Below are 25,041 nucleotides of genomic sequence, written 5' to 3' on the forward strand. Positions count from 1 at the left end.
TTTTCAGAAATATATTTTATTTTGTACTCAACAAAAAGAAAAAATACCAGTGCTGAAGGTTTCACTAAATCAGGAGAAAAGTACAGTGTTCTGTAAATGGAAGGAATGAATAACTAACAAAACAAGATTTAATGCAAACCAGGCTATATACCATCTGACATTATACACAACTAAAAGGTATTTTGCCATATAGTACACGTCATTTCTGTCAAAATAGCCTTCCAGGTACTTATGCAGAACGCAATGCGTAAGCCATTCATTTTGACATGTAACATTGTTAATACAAAAGATACAGGAACAGTTTGGAAAACACAGAATAAGTGGCATCTAAGATTTTTCAGTTTTCATTACGGACGGTTTTATTTCTAATAAATGCTGCCACAGATGAGCTACATGACAGTAAAATAGAGCATAACACAACGAGACTTAACTGTTTAATGCCAAGTATAACAAATAAAGAGCTGTCTGAATACTGCAAATATTTTAGGACTTTGCATATGCCGCAGATCGGACTCGGGGAGACGCTGATTTTGTGTAGCTCGTGTATGCAAGGTACAAAAGCCACAAATTCCTGAATGTCTTTTAGCTTATCTTTATTTGATGTACACAACTAACTTACACATGTGTTCACCAACTATCTAGTACTTTGACATTATTGTAACTTGTTGCCAGCATGGCTCTGTAATAAAGCCACACCCCGTGATTCCCAGAGTTCAATCTGCCCAGCATTTGAGCCAGTTACTCAAAGGTCTTAGACTATCTCATTCTGGTTAGCAGAATATAAACAGAAGCTGTAGAATACCTGGTGTATGCCATATCATGTTTTGTTGCAGAACCACCTTTCCATTTACCCTCAATAACCAACTTACTGCAAAATGCCAGCTGTCTGGTTATTCTGTGTGCTGACATATTTAGCTTCATTTTTTTTTTTTGCAACAATAAAAGTTACTTTTTTTTTTTAAACCACAAACATACACTATACTGTAACTGACAGTTTTGCTTATTAATGCAATTGTTATAACACCAATACAAAACTAAATTTCTTTAAGAAAAAAAAAATAGAAATATCAGTTTCACCTAGAGGAAGACCCCCCTCCCCCAGTATTCTAATGGAAAACTGTTTGACGCCACTTTTTGTCCACTAAAAATGGCCAAAGGGATTCCCTAATGCCAATTCTGAAGGGTGTCCGCTGACAAATGCCGAGTTCCTCCAGCTTGGAACAGTCGAGTTGTGGATTCCAAGGACGAGGAGTTGCCCCAACAGGTTCATCTGTGATCTAAACAAATACAATTTATTTACCATCATGTTTCTATATACTTTCTGTAGTTTGAGTCTCATATTACATGTAAAAAGACGACAAAAGCTGGCTTAACTGGCTACACCATAATCAAATACATTGATTAATATTAAAGTGACCAATTGTCACTTAATGATTTGCAATATATTTAATTATTAAGTAAATAGGGTTATTTCTATGTATTAGAACCTATAAAAGGTGCATGTGATTTTAGTCATATTTGTACATAGCCACTAAAATTCCTTTAAACATTACTCTTCCAGTCTTGGTGAAGCCAATGTACTTTCACATGAGTCATTAATATTATTCTTTATTTTTTATTAGCTACCTCCTCTCTACTACAACAACTTATGTGACCCTGGAGGAAAGCTGCTAAGGAATCTTAGTACAAGTTTAGTGAGGATTTATTCATTTGGCTGTGAGAACAATTATAAAGACATAGATTCCACCATTCAGATAGATCTACAGTAACTTTAGATTATTCTGTAAAGTGCACAATTTTCATTCACTTTTCTGTATTTATACGTGGCAATACTTACTGGGCGCAGGTGGCTGCAGGGAATGTTGAATGCATCTGCCATAGCACAAGCTATTTCATACTTTGTCATCTGTTCACTCCCTGACCAATGGAAAATGCCTTTTAGAGAGGGATCCTAGGATGTAAGAATAAGTATGTTTACTTTATAAATCACTACGAAAATTGTACTGTCCACCAAGAATTAAAGGAGATGCCTGTTTTCCTAGCCTAGCGTGACACCAAATGCCAGAATCCCTCCTTCTCTATTAACCAAACCAACATTATCATCCTTTGATTTCTTTAGTACTGTTTCAGAGCAACAACAATAATCATCCAATTTGAGGACATGAGATAGCTACATTGCCTTGCCTTACACTGGCTCCCCTTCCTCTACAGGATCCTTTTCAAGCTCCTCACCACCACTTACAAAGCCCTCTCCCAGTCTACTGCCCCCTATATCTCCAACCTCCTCACCATTCACACCCCTGCCCGCTCCCTGCGCTCGGCCAATGACCGTCGCCTCTCCTCCACTCTGATCACGTCTTTCCACTCCAGAATCCAAGACTTCTCCCGAGCTGCTCCCCTCCACTGGAACGACCTCCCTCGCTCCATCCGTCTCTCACCCAGTCTGTGCTCCTTCAAACGGGCACTCAAAACTCACCTGTTCCTCAAAGCCTACCAACAATCCACTTAACCCTTACCTTGTTGCACCTTCGCAAACATCCTTCTCTCGTTCTCCCCTCTCTCCACCAGCCCCGCCTTTCTCGCCCTTACTTTAATGGCTCCCTCCTGTGCCTGTTTGACCACCCTCCCTTAGGATGTGAGCTCGTATGAGCAGGGCCTCTCTCCCCTCCTGTCTCCATACCTGTTCTTCTACTCCATCTTCGCTCATATGTCTGCCCGGAGTTCTGAAGTATTGGTACTTTGTGTTTATTGCTCTGTACTATGTATGTCACCCTGTATGGTCTCCTGTTTGTATTATGTACGGCGCTGCGGAAACCTTGTGGCGCCTAACAAATAAATGATATTATTATTATTATTATTAATAATAATAATTGCAGAATACACACTACGGTCAAAACATTATTTTTATTTAAAAGGCGCCACAGATTCCATAGCGCCGGATACAGAAGCAAGTAACAAATAGATGAGGTAAGACACATAAGATGAGGAGCTCAGATTTGGAGATGTTGAGTTTGAGGAGGTCGTTTGTTACTTTAGCAAAGGCAGTTTTAGATTGTAAAGCGTTACATAAATAAAATGATGAGGACGACGACAATGAAGGAGACCGAAGTCAGACTAGAGAGGGTCAAGAAGAAAGTGGGAAGAGAGAAAGTGGGTCAGATGACTGCTTTTAAAATTCTTAAACGATTTGTTTTCAAAGAAAAGGGGAGAGGGAGAGGGAGAATGAACAGGTGATGCATCTCTTGAGAAGAGAGCATGCTTGAAGACCAAAGGGGAAGATACCAGTGGAGAGAGAGAGTTTGAAGAGGTGAGCAAGGCAACACCAGGCATTGGGAGAGAGGAACCGGAGGAACATTTATTTTCCATTATCATAATGGACAAAGTTTTATAGTGTAGCGATCATGCTGAAAACCATGTCCAATACGCAAAAGTGCATCACAATATCAGAATAATCCAGTTTACAGGAAGTTAATTAAATTAACTATTCTGGAGATTTAAAGCTGGGACACCTCTTTCTCCCACTTGTGCCTATTTCAATTTTGCCATAAGGCACTTATCATAGGCTGTCCTCCAGTACTTTCTGCCAACATTGACCACCCCAATCTCAAGTTTATAGATTGTAACAGTGCAGCTGTGGTAAGGGGGTACAATCGCTAAGGCTCTAAAGGATTGTGTTGAAAAACAATGCTTGTTAACAGAAAGTCAGCATTTTTGAGCATTAGCAGTGTTCTTAATGTTTCCCTGCAGTATTGTACAATGAGCACATCCATGAGACTATTATATTTTACTGGGCATTAGTTAACACTGCCAGCAATGCCAAAATTAATGCAAAGTGACTGCTTTATAGAAAGTATGTGTATAAGTCTATTTTGCTTTCATTATTTTTGGAGCGCCAGTGTCCCAGAGAGATTACTAGGCTTTGTGGATAAGGATTAAAAACACTTTGAGAGCTTTATTTTAACGCATATGTACATGAGGTAAATAAAAGTGAAGTTCCTGAGGGACCTATATTGTATTAATAATTAATAAGCATTACCTGTGACAATGCACTTATACACAGCAGTGAAATGGAGTATGTGTTTACGTTTCATTTGCAGTAACAATCGTTCTTACAACAAAATTAACTGGAGAAAAGCAAATTGTATTTAGTCCCCGAAATGTTCAGGGGTTCTGCTGTCTGTGTGGATTGCAAGAGGGGCATGAAAACAAGACTTTATTATGCTGCAAAATTTGGCTTTTGTTGGATATAAGTGATAAATCTGCCTGTAAGAAAATATGTGTGTTCATTGGATCCTGAGCCACATAGTTGGGATGGTATTGACAAGCATATTCATAACCCACCCAGGGCTTTCACCATCACAGAACCAGTGCTGGATAGCCAAAAAGAGATTCATTTTGTATTTCTAAGAAGAATAAGTGAAATTTGTATGTCTCGAGAGTACCTCTAAGCAGTTTGACCCACTAGACATTAGTCAGTTTCTTCTTGCACTGTAAAACAAACCCAGTACTAATATACACAGAACTTCAAACAAAATAAACAGTGAAAACAGGAAACTCTGATTAGAACTCTTTTTTTTTTGTCGACCAAAAAGCGTGTTTCAACTAATTACCACATCCAAACATCATTAGATCGAGACTACAACTGCACACAAACTTCAAATATATAATTTACTTACAATTAAGAACCTGTTTATGCAGTAAACTTTAATGTGTTAAACAAGCTTGTTTATGGTCTTCAAAAAAATTGACATAAGAACACCTTACATTATTATAAAGAAAATACTGAATCAACAGTACAAATTTTAATGAGCAAGCTACATGTACTTGTAATTTGATAAACCAAAAGCCCCATCAAACAACAAAATAACTGGATGCCTCTAAATAGTAGGGATAAACTCTTCAAGGCAGACATTTATAGAATATGTAATTTTTTTCCCCAATTCTCACCTGCAATTTTTTTTCACTTAACTGAAGACAAACACTGGCAACATCCTTGACATATGTTGGAAATCTCTGCTGCCAATGGTCCATATTGGCTGATTTGCTGCTGTACTGCACCTTGTCAAACATGATTGTGATTGCACTCTCCTCTATTTTTTCCACCTCCCCGTATAACACAGGAACTCTGAGTACTGCAGCACCTTTTCATCAAAACAACAGAAAGCCTGCTGTAAAAAACACCTATTAATGTCGTCACATATTGATTGCTCATAATAGCTATTATTACACAGAAATTGATGTTGCTAGTAGTATAAAATAAATCACTTGCTTTAAGTTACTCACTGTCATTGTTCTGTAGCACTACTCGTTCTCCTTCTAGTTTTGTTTTACCATAAAGGTTCAGGGGATTCGGTATGGAATCTTCTCTGTAAGGTGGATTTGTTCCATCAAAAACATAATCAGAACTAATATAGATCAGGAATGCACCCGATGCAGCTTTGGAATAGAAGGGGGGAAATAAAAAACAATAACTAATTATAATAGCACTTATTTAGGGAGAGTTATTACATTTAAGGCATGTTACACTATGGTGTGAGGCGTCTTTTAGAATTGTTTTCAGCATGTCTCCACATTCGGAATGTGCATGTGCAATCCAATGATTAGTGATCTGTTCAGTGCAATAAAAGAGCCCAGTCAATTAATATCACTCCTGTGAAACGCAAAAAAAAAAGCTAACAAACACAGGTGCACCGACTACTCATTGAGATAAACAGATTCATGACTCTCTTCAAATGACGCATGTCTTTCTCATCTTACGGAGAACACATGTATCTAATACACTCCTACATGAAATCCACAGATATAATAGTTTTATTGCCTCCTCCTCAAATGAACAAAATGGTGGTAGTAACATCTTTCCAGAAATGCAAACCCCAGCGATTTAAATTCTTCAGGCTTACAAGACAGACTCACTGGCATAAAATGGACAGTTTGCATGTCCTGACTGACAGGAAGAAGCCAATACCAGCATTTTTACCAACTGGCTAAGGCCAGGGTACCCACAAGCATTTGAACAAGGGAAGTTCAAACACCAGCAACACTGCATGTCAAATGTCAACATGTTTGACACAAGATACTTAACAAGCACTTGCATTCAGGAAGGTTAATGGAGGACACGAAATATGCCGCACAACGCTCTGGAACGGAAGTGGCTAAGGTGGCATTGGAAACAATGAGTCCTAATGTAATCCCCATTTACATTGGTTGCACTAGTGTTAAAAACAGTAGCAAACATTTATTTTGAAAACAGTAGGTATGAGGCCTAAATTGTCTAGGAATCTGCTCCATCCAATGCAGATATTAACATTATATGCATCACAGAATTGAAATATCTTGTATTGGGCACTGCTCAGCTAGCAGATAAGAAGGCTGTACAACTCCTGAATTTATTAGTTATAGTTACTGGTGGAAATACAAACAACCATGAAATGAAATTTGTTTCATCACCTGGAAAGTGTGTAAAGACTATAGTCACTAAGCAGCGAGTCATATTACCTGCTTCTTTTGCTAAATTCTCAGAGGCCCCCACATTCAACATGGTGGCAGAATCTGGCTGATTCTCAACAATATCTGGTCTCCTCTCTGCTGCACAATGAACGATCACATGTGGCTGCAAATAAAATACTTACATTAGATGCCAGCACATTAGTGATATACTGCAATAATAAGTGGGGATTAGAAACATTAACAGTGTTCTCTCCCCAGGACTTATTCCCTGGGCGCTCCACTCGGCTGTTTTTATTTGCCACAGTCCTATTACAATAAGATAAACAATGGTTTGTCCTATTATAATAAGCACTGAGTGACCACTGCAGCCAGCAGAGTGTGTTAGACTACTGATCACAAGTCTGACCAGTCCAGGCAGGCAGACAGTGAGGTTCAGTTGCCAGGTATGAAAAAATTAATTCATTAGAGATAAAATAAAATAAGTGTGTCCAATCCAGCCAGCAAGTGGGCAATAACCTCCAGAGTCTTTATAAATAATCTAAATAATATAATAACCTCCTTTCTCTATTATTATTGCAAACACACTGCCCCCACCCAGCTACTACTTAATGCTATCGGGCTGGGGAGAACACTGCATTAGTAACAGGTCAAGCGTGCTTGGGACTTATCCCAAGTTAATAAACCGCTCCGACCTTGGATTTATGTTGTTTTGAGGTTTTAGTCACCATGTGGAAACACTGTTCATGGCTACTTTGGTGCATGTGTTTATCTATCAAACTATCTGTTAAAACACTGTTTGGGGAAGTCTGTTGTGACCAGGATATAAACATGGTCTTTCCAAGAGGGATTAAAATCACTGACCAGCCTTAACAAGCCCCTTCACAAGTATTAAATGGATACTGTACTCAATGTTTGCTCACTATTGTCCAACCAGTCCAAGTCCCAGACCTAGAGGAAACCAAGTGACAAAAACTGAGGGGACAACCACCTAGCAGGGATCCAAGATATCGCCACATACACAAACATACTTTTTAGAACTAATAGATATAAGAGAATCATAAAAGCTCAAATGTGACAATATATAATAGAAAGGAGCTGCAAAGTCAAAAACAAAGCAGTCCCATTGGTATTCAAGTAGAAGTTAAAATACTGACCAAAAGAGAGGATCTTCCTATATAAAAGAACACAACTATATGTAATTATTTATAGATTTGACATTGGATGTGGAAAATTTTCCCTTGTTTACCCATTGCGTGCCCTTAGCATATCATGAGCACAATTTAAATGTGGACCATTGCTCTGTATTGATAAGCACCAGTCTGTACATGTGTCATCAGAAATTTTGCTGTGAATGTTTGGTTTGGTTTCTATATTGCTTGCTCTTTTGCTGAAATTAATTTGACCCTGACAAACATATTGTAAGTGCTTAGAAAACCCCAATATGAAGAAATTTAACTTACCAAAATACAGCACTCCAGTGATATTAGGTATACCCAACATAGATCTAGATTTCTGTACACTAGTTTATGCTAGCTCCTAAACTCAATGTAAACTGATCAAAACCTTACAGTGTAAACAAGTTATACGGTTTAATTTCATTTTTCCCCAACCTGGAACTTGCACTTTTGATGCTAATAAATGACGGGTCTCCCAGTTCTGGTAGATATTATTTGTGTGTGGGAAACTGTCTTGCTCGCACTCTCCTCACTTTCAATAACATTTTACCTAATTATATGCATTCTCTTTCGCCAGTGTACACTTTCTATATTTAACTGCTAATTTTACACAATTTACCTCCTTTGTCCTCATTCTCACAATCTAGGCTTCCAGTTGACTCTGGTAGATCACATGAAAATGTCTCCCCCTCCAACTCCATGTTGTTCCATAAAGAGGCGATTATGAAAGAACATATACAATTTGGCAACAGACAGTATATTTAAAAAAATGCTTACCGATATTATATTATTCACATTGTGGTTTAGTGTGCACATGACTAGTTCTCTAACTGTCTCGTGTGTGGTGTATAGCCCCAAGACATTGAACTGGTTTTTCACCTCATCTCTAAGTTTACGTTTGCTGAATTTCGCAAGATATCATTAACATATACATGGGATCTCTGCCAATACCCTTTGGCGCTGCTTGGCTGTCTGTAGACATGAGCGATCCAATGCAGCATCTCCATGACAACCTAGAGCCACGGTGTCTGATCTCCATCTACCAGTTCCGACAGGGATCAGCAGAGGCCACAGATATATGCAAGTGCAAGAAACAAGCTAAATATAGCGAATGGTGAACTCTGAGGTAGGCGCCATCACCAAACTTCTATTGTTATGAAGTGAAAGGATTAAATAAAATGGATATGAAACTCCTTTAATAGAATATATTTCTACTTCAAGTCTATGTTAAGCCTTTCCTAGTCTGTAAAAACCTGCCATTAAAAAGAGATGTTCTATAGTTTTTTGATTTGAATTATTTTTTTGCAACAACTGCTTTAGTATGTTACCTTGAAGTCTTGGATCAATGTTTTCACAGCAGATGCATCCAGTAGATTAAGGAACTCAAACCGAGGCCTAGCACGGCTGAAACCGCAGCCCAATACATGCCAGTTGCTGTCCTTGAACTCTTTATACACAGCTCGACCAAGGAGGCCAGTTGCACCAGTTATCAGAGCCCTTCTGCTGGGAACAGTCACATCCTCCTACAATGCAATCACAACACCAGATTCAGAATTTCACCAAGGATACAAACACAACTCAATAGCTAATATGATTATATAATACACATTGGATTGTACCATTAATACAACTTCTGTATTTATATATAACATATAGAGTATTATTTTATATAGAGTATTTATCACCATTTATTTAATATCTCTTTTGGAAACAATGTGTCATTTAGAAAACACAAAAAAGGTTCAAGTTGAACTCCAGGAGGTATATTTACTAAACTGCGGGTTTGAAAATGTGGAGATGTTACCTATAGCAACCAAATTCTAGCTGTCATTTATTCAGTACATTCTACAAAATGACAGCTAGAACCTATTTGTTAGCTATAGGCAACATCTCCACTTCTTCAAACCCACAGTTTGGTAAATATACCCCCAGTTTTCTTTCAATATATGTGAATAAGAAGTTTATGTGCTGGTTTATATTAATAGAACCTGTAAGCACCCACTTTCCAAAGGGCACTAAGGCCAATACATTTGAATTGGCATGAGATACATAAACTTGAGAACTACTGTATACAAAACTAAACAAATGCTTTTGCATGCAGCTACACGAGCTACAGGCAAGAGAAAAAAATAAATCCTTCTTAACATAGATGCACCATTCTCTGGACCCACCAGGGTCCACAAAGGCTGTAATGGACCATCATCATTCTACTTTGTCGCTGTGATATGATTGTTTATGCTCCTCCCCCCTCAACTTCCCATTTACATGACAAGCGTGGTATGTAGGATACCGGTGGATCTTGGTGCCCGGCATGTCAAGGTAACTAAATGGTTTTTTTAAACTTGCTTAGAAACAGATTTTTTAAAATGTATTATAAATGCTTGAACTCCACTAGAAATGTATTACCATATTTGGGTGGAGTTATTTTTTTAATATGTATGTTTATAGCATATTTAACAATACACTGCAGGTTTGATAAAGAGCTCAAAATAACAAAACAAAGGCATTTAAGATGTGGGTGCTCACTAGCCAAGCCCCTATTCAGGAATAAACTTATATGCTTTGCAGAGCATATGTAACTAGAACACTGCAAGCCAATCATTCAGAATTCTGAAGAACCCCAGACGAATGGAAGAAAAGGCACTGTGCTCCAACACAGCTGTTTAACAATATCTGCTTTCACAAAGTGTATATGTTTTTTCAGATACACAATTAGATCAATAATACACAGTATGTTATACAATAACTTAAACAAGTATTCACCCCCCCCCCCATATCTCACATCTTATCAGCTAATTTGTTTTAATTCTGTATCCTTAGAAGACTCTTTGAAGCTTTCTGGCTCTGCACAGCAGCTTGACACAAGTCTGCCTGTTGACTGCCATATCTGTGCATGTTTGAGCTCATTCTGTGTAACTGATTTACATGCAGCTGAACATGTTTGAGTATACCTCAGAGATCTGTGCCAGGCCTACCCACTACATGTGACAACGCCAATATATCTGTGATTGATTCAGGAGCATGAATCATCAAAAAAATAAGAGTGGCTGCACAATGAGCCTTTCAAAGAATTTTTAGAAACCTCAGTTTGTTTACAAAATCTGCTGTGTCAGCTACTGTACTCTTAATAGTACTAAGAGAGACAGTCTAAAGTTTACATGTCTGAGACCAATTACACTGTGAATCTGCCTACCCAATATCTTACAAGTGCATTCAGACTACACTCTTGCTGGGGAAGTCTCTAAGTAACCTGCGCTGGGAAACGACAGAATGCTGAATGTTGTTCTGCAATAAATATTTGTGAATCTGACACCTATGAGTATGTGCTGTAGAAGCTGCCAGGAATTTATGTAACCACAACATGCTTAACTATTGAATAAATTGGAGCCTATGGTGCATTATCTATGGGTCTCTATTTCCTCATATATGAATCTCTCTCATAATGTAAGAGTCTCTTTATAGTTATTTATATATCTTAAGTATGCTTCTACACTGGTGTTTTGTGCCTGCTAGATATATTTATTAACCAAAAAGTAGATTCCTCCTATTGGTGTGCACACTGTTGTGTTTATATAAATTACTTTTATTATATGACTAGTATTTTTGAAATTTAAATAAATGATTTTTGTTATAATTTATATCAGGCAATTTATATCAGAATTTTGCCCCCCTTTATTCCTATATAACCCTTAGAATCGCCTCTTCTTGTCTATGTATTATATTTGAAGGTTAGATATCATCTCAAGGGAGCGGCCTGGCTTATAGTTATAACTGTTGTGTTCTTGTACTTGGCACCCTTAAAGCTAGTCTTTGACACTTCCTCCTTTTAGCTACCTACTTGTGCCCAGCATGAGCCTGTAGAGCCCAACACATATACACATTTGTGTCTGGCGTGTATCTGGAAACGCAACACAACTATAATGACAGGGCCTCAACAGAGGCACAGGAGTAGTCGTGCATATTATACATTGATCTGTCCGTTTACTACCACCAGAACTTACCCTATAAGCCTGAAAATAAGAAAGTTTGATATGTAAATTATTGTCTTTTAAAAAGTACATTTTGGGTGAAATTTAGCAACTGTCATACAACTGGCTAAGCAAATTACATAGGTAGTGCTAGACCACAGCAGTAAGTGGCAGTCTAAGTAGACCCTGAAGGGGCAGGAAGCTTATCAAAGTGAAACTGTACACACTTCCACATTCAGAAATGGGCAAATGCCAAGTAACCTGGTGACATCACGATGACTTCACCAGGTATCCCAACAGCAGTGTAGTGTTTCATAACAGTCTCTCCCTGCCACTAATATTATATCTACTCTAACCTGGATATAATATCAACATACATATTTTCAGCAAGCTGCTATTAAAATCAAATAACATGGATAGTTAGTGAAACAGTGTAGAATCTCCTCAAAGTGTTGAGTTAAAAAGAAAGTTTTTTAAATGTATTCTAAATATAAAATAAAAACACTTTGAAAAATATTTTTTATTCATCAAATCACCTTCCACTTTCATACCTAGACCATGTCACACATTGTGTGTGACACTTGTGCATTTTGAGCGTCATGCAGTCACGCTAAGATGTGTGATTATCACACAAAGTTTCTCCTATATGAATGCCAATAAAAAATAAATATACCTTAATAAAGTCCACTGTCCAGGAAAAATATAAGATTCACTTGTGGTCGAAGGAAAAAAAAAATTATGTTATACCTAATTTAAGGGCACTGAAAAATGTGAAATTTAGTCTGGTCATGAAGGCGATACATGCATTTTTTTATTTATATTTATCATTATTGTTTATTTGTATAGTGCCACCATAGTACCCAGCACTTCAAAAGAATATTGAATAATTTACATTAATCCCTACAAGATTTGAACTTGCAGTCTGAGTTCACTTCCACAGAAACACACACAGGCATGTGCTAGGGACCATTTTATCAGAAGCCAAGTAACCTACCAATACCAGAGCATGGAGAGAACATACACACAAGTAGTGCCCTGATCAGCATCAAGCCCATTGCCCCAGCGCTATGATAAAGCAATGGTAACCAGTGTGCCACCATATTTTTAAACAATAATACTGAATACAACTTACCTGGAGTCCTGTGTTTTTCCTAATTCAGCTGCTTCCCTGATGTCTAATTATAAGTGACACTCTGCTCACTGTTCTGAGACATGGCTTTTTCTTCTGTGTGTTGTCAAATATCCCACCTCCTTAAACTTCTTATTCACATATATTGGAAGTTCAAGGACCACAGGCATTGACAACACTGCTACCTGTTTAAACCGTGAAAGCAGCAGAAGCAAGGCGAGCCTGCTTGGACCATTAAAGAAATCTGGGTAAGCCATTTTATGGCATTACCTATTTTTCTTCTTTATTTAATACCACCAGCATTCAATCTACATGCATACTTGCAACACTACATACTCCCCCATTGACCCAGACACTCTTTTGGTATATTTTTAATAATTATATTATGAAACCGAACAAAATAAATATTAATGTGTAAAAAATATAATATAAAGAGTGTATAAAAAAAATTTTATTATAAAAACGGGCCTCATTCATTTTTCATACAAAATCTGAAGCTCTAGCTTGATTTGCAGACAAGATACTGGAGCATGTTCACCTGCAACACAACACTGCAATACACACACACACAGTGCTTTAGTGACACCCAAATAAAAAAATAAATGTATGTATATATATATATATATATATATATATATAATATACACACATGCACACGACTTTAGGGACACCCCAGTCTGTACAACACAAACATGCCACAATCTTTGTTTTCAAGCACAACGATAGCGACATATGCAATTCAGCAAAATACTGCACAAACCTTTTCTTCAGCGCTGAATGACAAACTTATTTGTGACTAACCATCCACTGCATACGTGGAGGAAACTCATAACATCACTGCAGAGTGTATGACTAAAGCACAGGAAGAACAGAGGCCTGGACCAGAAGCTAAAAAGCCCCGCTCACTGCAGCCTCTGTCCGGTCCTCACCTGCACCACTTCCACCCAGCCCGGCCGGAATCGAATCTTATACTCGGGTCGTCTCCCCTCCATCTCTGCACACAGCTACCGCTTCTCTCCGCCCTGCAGTGTACACTAACTTGCCTTGACAGCCAGCACTGGTCGTGCTGCGGCTGGGCGGGGTGAATCATCCGATTGGTGCGGGGCGAACAGAACGGTCGGTATTGACCAATCGGAGACGAGATAACACGAGGTCACCTAAGCCTCTGTGTTGGTATCCTTCGAACTCCATGACCGCCCATATAGAATGTGTGAAGTGGCTATAACGTTATCCTGCAGTCTGTCTGCGGAGCCCAGTAAACAAGTGTGACATCACTTTGTTCAATAAACTTTATTAGCACCAAAATTACTCACACGTGACGTAGGCGTCCGCAATTCCGCATGTATGTAACGTGCAATAGGCTTTTACAGCGAGCATAAACCACAACCAGAGCCTATGATTCCTCTATATGACAGGACGTCCTGGTCCAGAACCGCGCTGTTATTTTTTAGAATGTTTATTATGTGTTGATTTATTTTTAGATTTATTCTTTCCCATCTGATTTACAAATTTTATTTATTTACAACTTCTATTTTATTTTTCTATAACATAGCTTTATTTTGCCAAGCCATTTTCTATGTTTACTTTAGTTATCAATTTTTGAAAGATAAATTTGCGTATGGAACCGTTTAAAAGATAATAGCTTATGCTTGAGTTAAACATACAGGAAATGTCTGTTCATTATGCAATGATGCACCTGCTAGTCTACTGTGTATTACAATCAGAGATGTTCACTGAGCCCCGTCTTTTGGATCTGGATTAACTTTGTGTTTTGGCAAAACTCCACTTGTGTTTTGTAAACTGATTTTTTTTCTAAAATCCCTATTTATTTATTTTTGCTAAAATTACATAATTTGGCTCTTTTTTTATCCATACCTCAATAACATTAATTTCCAATCATTTCCAGTCAATTTTTGTCAAGTGACAAGAACGCTGCTACCCCTCCTGTTTCTATGTGAGCAATGGCACTGGATCTCCTGGGGAGAGAGGTACTTATGAAATCCAAAACCAGCGAGATCCGACAACGCAATAATGAGGTTCTGCCTCGATTCAGATCTGAGGAAGCGCAAAATCAACTAGCCGGCTCGTGATCCTACTCGGATCCACTATGTTCGGGTGGGCTCGGTTTTCAGAAAACCGAGCCTGAGCATCTCTAATTAAAATCAACCCTAGTGGTAATGAACAGCAAGCCCAACAATGGGCATAGAACATAAAGACCATCATAAATTAAGCAACTCAATACATAAGAGACTGAGGGATATATTTATTATCAACCGCATTTAAACACAATTTAAATCCTTATCGCTAAGATAAGGATTGAAGTATCTTGACTATTAAAATTCGTCACTAGAAACAGCAGTAAAAAAAACTGCTGTTTCTGCGAAGACCTGTGCTATGTCCTTCATGGTCACTATTGCAAAGTGGCCACTTTTGCAATAGTGAACGGAGGGGAGAGAAGGTAAGGTGCAGTGAGGGATCTGAAAGTGACTCTACTGCAGTGCTCTCCCCATAGGTTAAAGTCGACGTTAGTCATCAGGCAACTTGCTAAATGGTTTCTATTTGGACTTCTTTTGCATTTGAAGTGACAGGGACAGCAGCAGATACCGGAGATATCTGCTGCGATGCACTAGTCATAAATTAAGAGGATACTTAAAAATGCGTCTATCAGCCGAAAACAGCAGTTTTCATGGGATTTTAATGGAAAATGTATTTGGTAAATAGGCCCCTGAGATTTAGCATGTTACCTATCTATGGTCATTTATTTTCAAAGTTTTTCCACAAAGAAAACGACTTCTAACAAAATAAAGCTGTTGTAAATCATGTAATAGTATAGAAGTGAAAGCATTATATAGGTTATGCCTATTACTTAAATCACTGGGGATTTGTCTACAAATTCAAGGAACAGCTGAATATTTTAATAACCAATTTAAATTAATTTTAGCTACATGCAGAACCACATAGACAAACATGACATACCTCTGTGCTGTGGATTTGAAGGCATATACCGCATATCATCACCATTTCAGTCAGCACAACCCTTTCGCTAAGGAAAAATAGCCAGTCATCTGGGACAGCATGAAAGTCGTTGAATTATATAGAAGAGAGCAAATACAATTACATTATGCCCTCTTGTTGGTTGGTGCAAGCTATTGTGCAGCCTATATTAAGGAAATTGCACAATTCTATTTCCATTAGCTGAAAGAATGACTTGTCCTACAGATAAAGCGGCTCATCTCCTATTATCCGAGATGGGCACCAAGGAGTATTAAGATAAAGGAAGAAGCTCTGAGGTTTCCCTGGAGGAATATTCTGTAAACAAATTGATAATCTCATCAAATGTTTAGCTCAAGAACAGAGTGGTTGTGACAATACATAAGTTAGAAAACAGGATTGCCAACAGATAAATGAAAACACTGTCTGAAATAGAATTACATTTCAAAGGACTAATATTCTGAAAAACGATCAACTTCAAAATACAATAGAAAACACACCCTGCTTAAAATAGGTTAAAGTTTAATTTTCAATTGGTATTTTATAGTCATTGTAATATTTCAGAAAAACATCTAAATTCATGTTCTATTTCCCAGATACAGAAAGTACATATCGCCAGAACTACAATGTATTTCTGCAGAAAGCCTCTTGCCAACGTACTGCTTCATTTAATATGGCCCATATTGTACCACACGACTTGGGTCTTCTCAGGACTTGTTCCACCACTAATCATTTGAATAAAGCTGCTCATACATACAGTGATCTGAAATTTGAACACACATTTCAGGCATGAAGATGGACAGCCAGATTGCAGTGTAACATTGTTAGACTATTTCGCACCATACTGTTAAGGGTATTAAATAGACTCCTTAAGTCATTAGCTATAGCTATCTGTGACTGTTACTATACAGCCAGTTTCATCATCATCATTTATTTATATAGCGCTAACATATTCCGTAGCGCTTTACAATTGGGGATAAACATAGTAAACTAATAAACAAACTGGGTAAAACAGACAAAGAGGTGGGAAGGCCCTGCTCGCAAGCTTACAATCTATGGGACAATGGGAGTTTGACACATGTTAAGTCTACATTTTGCATTTTGGCCCAGCCAGACTGCAAAGGTAAAAGTGACTCATAAGCTAAATGATCCTGTTACACAACAATGTTGGTCAAGGGGTAGTTGTCTTGTGTGAAATTGTTTAACGGGTGGTAATAGGGTAATGTAGTGAGGTTAAGAGGGTGGTTGAGGAATATTATAAGCTTGTCTGAAGAGGTGGGTTTTCAGAGAACGCTTGAAAGTTTGTAGACCAGAGAAGAGTTTTATTGTGCAAGGGAGAGAATTCCATAGAGTGGGTACAGCCCGAAAAAAGTCCTGTAACCGGGAATGGGAGGATGTAATGAGTGTGGATGAGAGACGCAGATCTTGTGCAGAACGGAGTTGCCGATTTGGGAGATATTTTGTGACAAGAGAGGAGATGTATGTTGGTGCAGCTTTGTTGATAAGCCTTGTAGGTTAGTAAAAGTATTTTATATTGGATTCGGTAGAAAACAGGCAACCAGTGTAGAGACATACAGAGTGATTCAACAGAGGAATAACGATTTGCAAGAAAAATCAATCTTGCCGCAGCGTGCAAAACCAGTTTACAGCTAATCTTTCTACAGACTTTTTGGAGATGGAGCACGTCTAAACTATATGAACAGCATAAATGAATACTTGTCGCACAACATATAAAATTTACTGTTTGTATTTATCTAAACCCACTACATGTCACAAAGTACGGCAGAGAACTTTGGATCCCCCAGACCTGTCTAGATTGACACTATTGTTACCTAAAGGTGCGGAATCTAACGAGGCAGGTTGTCTTTGCCAGGGACCCCTACAAGGAGGTAAGGATTTTGCGGCCACTGGCCCGCAGTTCGCGGCCCTCTAGGTGAGTACTAAACAAGGTCCGCTAAGAGACTTAAACGCAGGTGACAGGCAGCGTAAGAACACAGCAAACAGCAAAGGTATGAGTCACTGTAGTAGCAAGTAGAGCCAATAGTAAGAATGTACTGTAGACAGGGCCATCTTTTCCATTGGGCATGATGGGCAGGTGCCCGGGGGCCCCACGGGCAATGGGGCCCCATAGGCATGGCTCTTAATGAGAATAGATAATCCTGCCAAAGAAAAAAACCTGCAAAAAAAACCTTCAAGGGTCACTGAGCAAGTACATCTATCTATCTATCTCTATATATCTATATCTATATCTATATCTGTATACATCTATATATCTATATCTATATTTATATCTAGGGGCCCCGGTGCACTGCTTTGCCTGGGGCCCATAATGTTGTTAAGATGACCCTGACTGTAGAGAGGGTATCGCTGGACAACAGACTGAGCACGAGGAGGTGACACTAAACAGCACATGTGTAGAATCACTGGAAAAATGAGTTGAGAGGAGCACAGGAGCCACGTCTTGCACCATAGAGGAATGAACACAAAGAACAGGCACCTGACTGCCGTGTCAGGTGCCTAAAATACACTGTGGAAGTGAATAAGCCAATCAGGGCAGAGTGACAGGTAATAAAGCAGGAATCGGGTCTGCACATGTGCAGACCTGAAACCAAGACGCACCAGGGAGACACAGCGCTCGGTGCCAAAGAGGATGCCGGCGCAGAGCAGGTAAGTGTGCAGGGATCCGCTTGCAGGTGCGAAGTGTGACGCTACCACTGAAATACAGTGGAGGATTCATTGTAGCTTAAACCGCCGTGTATATCCTGCTTCGGGAGCTGTTAAATTGAGCCAAAATGGACAAAACTATAACTATGCTCCTGTATATTAAACATATACAATATGACATTTAGTCTTAGATCATAGGTAGATACGGTTGTTTAGCCACTCTGACAAATAATCTGATCACAAATGCTCAATGAAAAATGGTTTGCAGTTTACAACACAGACATGATAATGAGGTAATTGGCTGACCTGATTTTCAGATTTCATTAATAATGAGAGATGTTCACTGACTCCCATGTTCTGGTTTTGGATCTGGATTAACATCGTGTTTTGGTAAAACCGCCCTTGCGTGTTTTGGGTTTGGATCCCGATTTTTTTTCTAAATTCACGATTTTTTTCTCTAAAATCAGATATTTTTGCTTTTTTCCCCCTACATTATTATTAACCTCAATAAAACTAATTTCAAATCATTTGCAGTCAATATTGACCACCTCACAGGTCACAATATTATTTTCATACACTTTTAAACAAAGACTGCAGATTTAGAAGAACAAGCCTGCCAGACCTATTATTTGTAGTTCAGCAATGACAATTTGCAATGGAGCTCTCCTGAATGTCACTGGAGACTTTGAAGAACACTGCTACCCCTCCTCTTTCTTTTCTACCTATGACACTACCCAACTGCACTAGAGACTGCCAAGAACTGTGCTACCCCTTCTGTGTCCCTCTGTATAATGGTGCTGGATTGCTGTGGAGGGAAGTACTTATAGAATCCAAAGCTCGTGAGATCCAGCGACGTAACAATGACGTTTTGCCTCATTTTCAATTCCAAGGGCGCGCGAAAGTACCGAGCTGAGCGATCTGCCAATTTTGGGTGTGTTTGGTTCTCTGGGAACTAAGCCTGAGCATCTCTATTAATAATAATATACACACATTTGGCAGAGGTGATTATTGTGTGCCCACATACACAGCAATGTCATGCCAATTTGATCTAAAACACCCAAACTGGTCACTGGCCAAACAAAGTATAAGTGAATAAAAGCATACAATTTGATTTAAACACCAGAAGAATAAGCACAATTGTGATCAAGTGCAATCATTATATTTTTTTTAATTTTATTTCAAGACAGGTATTACATTTTCTTTATACAGAAGTATTAGTAGATCCCTGGGCGCATGTAAGACAGCATAAAAATAAACATTTATTGAAGTACATAAAGGTACAGAGAGTTGCAACTCAGTGAAGTGACTTGCATACAGTTACAATATAGCAGATAATTCCCAACCTCTGCTATTCAAAAGTGCAGTCCATCAATTGATGTAATAGCGCTGAGGTGTTATTGTCCAGGATGTAAATGTCCACAGTTAAACAGTCCTGTGAACGAATAACATAGAAAACGATTCCTCAAATAGTCACTGTTTCCAGGGCTGTAAAGAATCAGTCCACTAGTGTGCTGGTAAACAGTAGTAAATCTCGTAGCGGATCCTTAATCAAGAGATAAGGCAGATATAACCATCGGATAAAGCCAGAAGTGGAGTCTGATATTCGGACTTACCCTTTAGTAGAACAGGGCTACAGCAAAGCTGCCAACATTATCCGTTTGCCTGGTCGCTCCCGTCTGTAGAGGCTAGTTGCCGTGGGGACGCTTCAGCGTCCTGCTGCCGGGCGGAAGTCTCGGTCTTCCAAGAGTGATAGTGCGCATGCGCTTGACGTGTTGCCGCTGGTCAAGCGGTTTTAAAGTCCACAGTGTAAGGATATATAGATGTTGCAATAGTCCAGTAAGAGTGTGCAGTGGGTTTGAACCACAAACCAACGCGTTTCGCCCTGGCGGCTTCCTCAGGGATCTCCACTTTAAAACCGCTTGACCAGCGGCAACACGTCAAGCGCATGCGCACTATCACTCTTGGAAGACAGAGACTTCCGCCCCGGCAGCAGGACGCTGAAGCGTCCCCACGGCAACTAGCCTCTACAGACGGGAGCGACCAGGCAAACGGATGATGTTGGCAGCTTTGCTGTAGCCCTGTTCTACTAAAGGGTAAGTCCGAATACCAGACTCCACTTCTGGCTTTATCCGATGGTTATATCTGCCTTATCTCTTGATTAAGGATCCGCTACGAGATTTACTACTGTTTACCAGCACACTAGTGGACTGATTCTTTACAGCCCTGGAAACAGTGACTATTTGAGGAATCGTTTTCTATGTTATTCGTTCACAGGACTGTTTAACTGTGGACATTTACATCCTGGACAATAACACCTCAGCGCTATTACATCAATTGATAGACTGCACTATTGAAAAGCAGAGGTTGGGAATTATCTGCTATATTGTAACTATGCAAGTTACTTCACTGAGTTGCAACTCTCTGTACCTTTATGTACTTCAATAAATGTTTATTTTTATGCTGTCTTACATGTGCCCAGGGATTTACTAATACTTCTGTATACTCAATCAAGGGCTGAGCTACCCTTTCATCCTACCGCCCTCCCCCCATCCCACCCCCATTGCCTCTCCCTTCCCCATTTCCCTGATCCCAAGAGGCTGCTACTATCTACACTTTACTCTAGGGAGCGCTGAACTACCCATTTATCCTATTACATTTGCTTTACTGACAAAGTGAGTCACCCAAAAACATTGTAGAATTTTAACTCCATAATTATTGAATCATATATATAAAATATGCAGATTTTGTTCCCTGCCATCTCACATATGTCAGCACAGGATAATCATCACATTCTGCAATCAGCTAAAAATAAGATAAGTGTATCAAATTTTATGAAATTTACATGGTTTTTGTTTTCAGAAAAAAAACAGATCCTAAATGATTAATTGTTAGGACATATAAGCAAACTGCAGTTTTCATTTCAAGATTTACTAGCCCCATTCATATGCCTCTTTCTATAGCCCAGAATTTAATATTTCCTCTTGGGCCGATTACTGTTGAATGCAACTATTGAGGTTAGTATTGGGAGTTAGAACAACAGCTTTCAAGGGTATGTTCACTTTAAGACAGCTGCCTATCTAGTGCTACGAGGGCCTGCTAAAGGGTCACAGCCGCCCTAGGCTAATATACCGGTTTACCCCCCACCCCCCCTCAGTCACTTCCTTAACCCCCCCTAGCTACTTCCTTAACCCCCCCCCTCCCCACAACCATCAAGCAGTTTCCAGTAAATCACCCCCCTTGATATTTAACAAATAGAACCTACCTTGAAGTATTCTGCTCCTCTTCTCTCCAGCACTTCTGTCTTCTTGACAGGCAGCACATCCAATGCTGTTAGCTGCCTAGTCAGTGCAGCAAGTGTGGTCATCTCACATGACCACACTAAGTTTAGCACCGCAGCTGCACTGACAAGGCAGCTAACAGCTTTAGATTTGCTGTTAGCTGCCTACTACATTGTAATTAGCTACACTGACAGCCGGGACCACCCCCTTGAGACCAGGGATGGCTGATCACAGAGAAGGCAGCGCCAACAGTTTAGGTAGGACATTTTTTTAAAATCCTTGTTTATTGTGTTGACGCTGCACCCCACTAGGGACCCAGCGCCTCAGGCTGCAGCTAGATCAGCCTAATGGTTGATCAGGCCCTGAGTGATACCCAGGCGCCTAAGTAGCAACTAATTGGGTTCTCTTCGCTGGAACTATTTACTGTTACCTTCACATCACTGATTGTCCCTAGCGTTTATGGGAAGGATGCAAAAGCTTGAATGTAGAAGACCCTATTCTACCTAGGGTGTGGTTTTCTATAGCCATGTATAAATCAGCTCTTTTCATTAATGCATCCGATACCATTTGAAAATATGACAAATATGGTGGAAAATCCAACCATAGATCTTTTAGCCGGAACTGACCCATCCTAATATATATACCATGATTATAAAAGATTTCCTTCAAGCTAAAGTCATTGATAAATGCTTGTATGAATCATGTTTGGGTCAGGCAACAACTTGTCATATACTAATGAATGCCTTTGTGGCCCCTTCATCGCACGCAATCTTCTGGACTGGCAGTTAGGTTATTCACAAAACGCTGTGTGCGCTCTCAAAAGGACAGGCGATCCCAAGCAATATCTGATCATGGACTGTCAGATGTCTATCAGAACAGTGGAAAATGCAATCAAACAGTTACCTTGAGCATCAGGATCATTGATCCCAGTATCTGTAACCCCAAATAATCAGTATTGTAAACTTGATATGAATCCCAAATGCCCAAAAATTGAGCATCCTTGACTTTCTTTAGTTTGGGCCAGATCGGTTTCTATTGCTGGTCAACTGAACAGCAGAGAGGTGCAAGTAACGGCATCAATTAAATCCATACCTGCGCAATACTCAAAGCAGTTTGCACAAGTCTCTTTCTGTTTGGAAACCACTAGGGCAAATTCTAAGTCACTGCTGATAAAAGACTCATCTAAATGAGCCCTAATAGTCAGAGCCTGTTTAAGGGTTCAGACCACCCTAGACTAATACGCTCACAGTGCCCCCTCACCTTCCATACCAAGCTAATACCCAGTAGGTAGGGACGAACTCGTACTTAATTTAAAATCTGGCTTCCTTCATCTCACCCACCTCCCCAGTTCCTGTCGCCATCCATTCGACTCAATAATTCTCAAACGCCCATCCAAGGATAACTCATTTCTTTAGCCTTCACCAAGGGAATACATCAAGATTAAAACCTTACATTTTTCTTCCATATTTTCTTTTTAGTTTGGAAAACAACTATTTTCTTGTAATGTAAAATGAATTTCAGTTTATACCTTTCCCTGTCATAAATTTCCACCCTCAAAAATGTTGCACCTTAGGCTGCAGCCTCGTCAGCATATTGGATAATCAGGCCCTGCTAATATAGTTAGAAATTATAGATTACTTACACCACACACTACGGAGTTCCACGGCCAACTGAATCGCACCCTATATGTTTGATATCTTGTAGAAAACTACTTAAATGAACTAATGTTATCACATGCAATTTAAAAAACAAACTCCTCTGTTTACACAATCTACTGTACCTATATGTCTTCAGCACAATGTGGGACTTTTTGTTTATAAATATCAAAATAGTGAAAGCAGGAAGTAAATATATAATTATACTTAATGAACCCAAACTTGGTTTAAAAGCAGGCTTGGCTAACCTGTGGCACTCCAGGTGTTGGGAAACTACAAGCCCCAGTATGCTTTGCCAACATATAGCAGCTTATTCCTGGAAGGATTTTGGGACTTGTAGTTTCACAACCCCTGGAGTGCCACAGGTTAGCCAAGCCTGGTAGGGTGTAGTTAATACTATAAACATTTTTGACATGTTAGTTTTCTCACATCAACTCATTTGACAACTATACAGTGGAAGTCTAATAACAAAACAAAATCTCTTCCACTGACAAATGGACCATAATGAAAACAAAAGCAAAAATATATATAATGAATGCGGTTTCACATAAAACGTTTAGAACTATAAATACAGCATTTCACAATTTAACACAAAGGTCATTTAAATTTAAAAAGTTACAGGAAACCTCAAAATATAAACACATACATATGTCATAAAATCCCCACAAGAAGATTCTTGAAGGTCATGATAGATAAATAGCTAGTAATGGAATCGTATTCATCCAATCACATCTTTTCTAATGTTTTTTTTTATGGTGCAACAAACATAACATACTAATATTCTATGTACACACACTTTATATTGCACTTGTTTAATGTATGCACTTAGATTTCTTGTTGTCACTGCATATTTTAAAATTTTATTCTGAAGCATTGTTAACTCACCCTTACTTTAAACATCACACAGCAATCTTGGGGATAAATCTATGTCAAACAAAATCTAATATAAGGATACTCATAGATGAATTTAACTAAGTTAATCTATTTGTCTGAAACTAAAAGGTAAACTGTAAACAATTGCAAATAGCAACACTGGAGTCTGCATCTTACCTCGTCTATTTCCATCAGCACTTCAGGCATTTTGAGACGTTGTATTATTAAATTAGTGTGGAGGTTAAGGAAGCTGCATATCTATACTTCTCTTTGTCTTTCAGCAGTAATCAGATGGGAGGGGGCGAGAGAGGGGGGAGGAAGGAACCACCAGCTGCCCTTTGCATACAGGCTGTGTTTACTTCTTAATCTGTATTATTCCTATTAAACATTGACTGTTTCTTGCTCAGTTAAGCAATAAACAGCAAATAATATAACCTGATCTAAACAACTACTAAGAGAAAGAGACAATCCGAATCAGCAGCTGTTGGAACTCCGCTTTTGTGAGGGGGCGGGGCATTCAAATAACTATCAAACTGCAGTGTGACGTGTGGGAGCTTTGTTACTTTGCATTACTTTCATGACACTTGTTTTCTATATATTTAAAACAAAAGTTTCCATTTTTATAAGAATGCTTAATTGATAGAATACATCTTGATTTTGTTATTTTTAGCACATACAATGCAAATATTATTGACACTTATTAACATTTAGTACAGGAATATATTACTATGTATAATAGTATACAATAAATACTTTATAATACATGGTTGCATCTGGTATTTGAGATCTTGTTAAAATAGTAGCAATTATAACCTTTCTATGAATTGTAATCAAAAGATCTTTTCACAAATGATCTTTTAT

The 25,041-nt window shown here is 38.8% G+C and overlaps 1 protein-coding gene and 1 long non-coding RNA gene across 3 annotated transcripts in view; one reads left to right on the forward strand and one right to left on the reverse strand.

Annotated features, from left to right (window-relative positions):
* Window positions 1-24,624, reverse strand: MAT2B (methionine adenosyltransferase 2 non-catalytic beta subunit). 2 transcript variants are annotated; one of them, XM_075209832.1, is made up of 7 exons: window positions 24,358-24,624; window positions 8,951-9,145; window positions 6,496-6,610; window positions 5,284-5,436; window positions 4,948-5,141; window positions 1,838-1,951; window positions 1-1,277 (listed from the first exon to the last, which is right to left on the reverse strand). In XM_075209832.1, exons 1-7 carry the CDS (start codon window positions 24,385-24,387, stop codon window positions 1,107-1,109), a joined length of 972 nt encoding a protein of 323 aa, XP_075065933.1. In that variant the 5' UTR covers window positions 24,388-24,624; the 3' UTR covers window positions 1-1,106. The 2 variants fall into 2 exon arrangements, with proteins under 2 accessions (XP_075065933.1, XP_075065932.1); XM_075209831.1 differs by lacking the exon at window positions 24,358-24,624 and adding an exon at window positions 13,649-13,762.
* The window catches only part of LOC142152821 (uncharacterized), a 22,745-nt gene continuing 18,071 nt past the window's right edge, over window positions 20,368-25,041 (forward strand). Inside the window, exon 1 of the long non-coding RNA XR_012691402.1 lies at window positions 20,368-20,467. This is a non-coding gene — a long non-coding RNA (uncharacterized LOC142152821). The remainder of the gene's footprint in view (window positions 20,468-25,041) is intronic.

The sequence above is a fragment of the Mixophyes fleayi genome, chromosome 4 (genome assembly GCF_038048845.1).
Source record: "Mixophyes fleayi isolate aMixFle1 chromosome 4, aMixFle1.hap1, whole genome shotgun sequence".
Lineage (NCBI taxonomy): Eukaryota > Metazoa > Chordata > Amphibia > Anura > Limnodynastidae > Mixophyes > Mixophyes fleayi.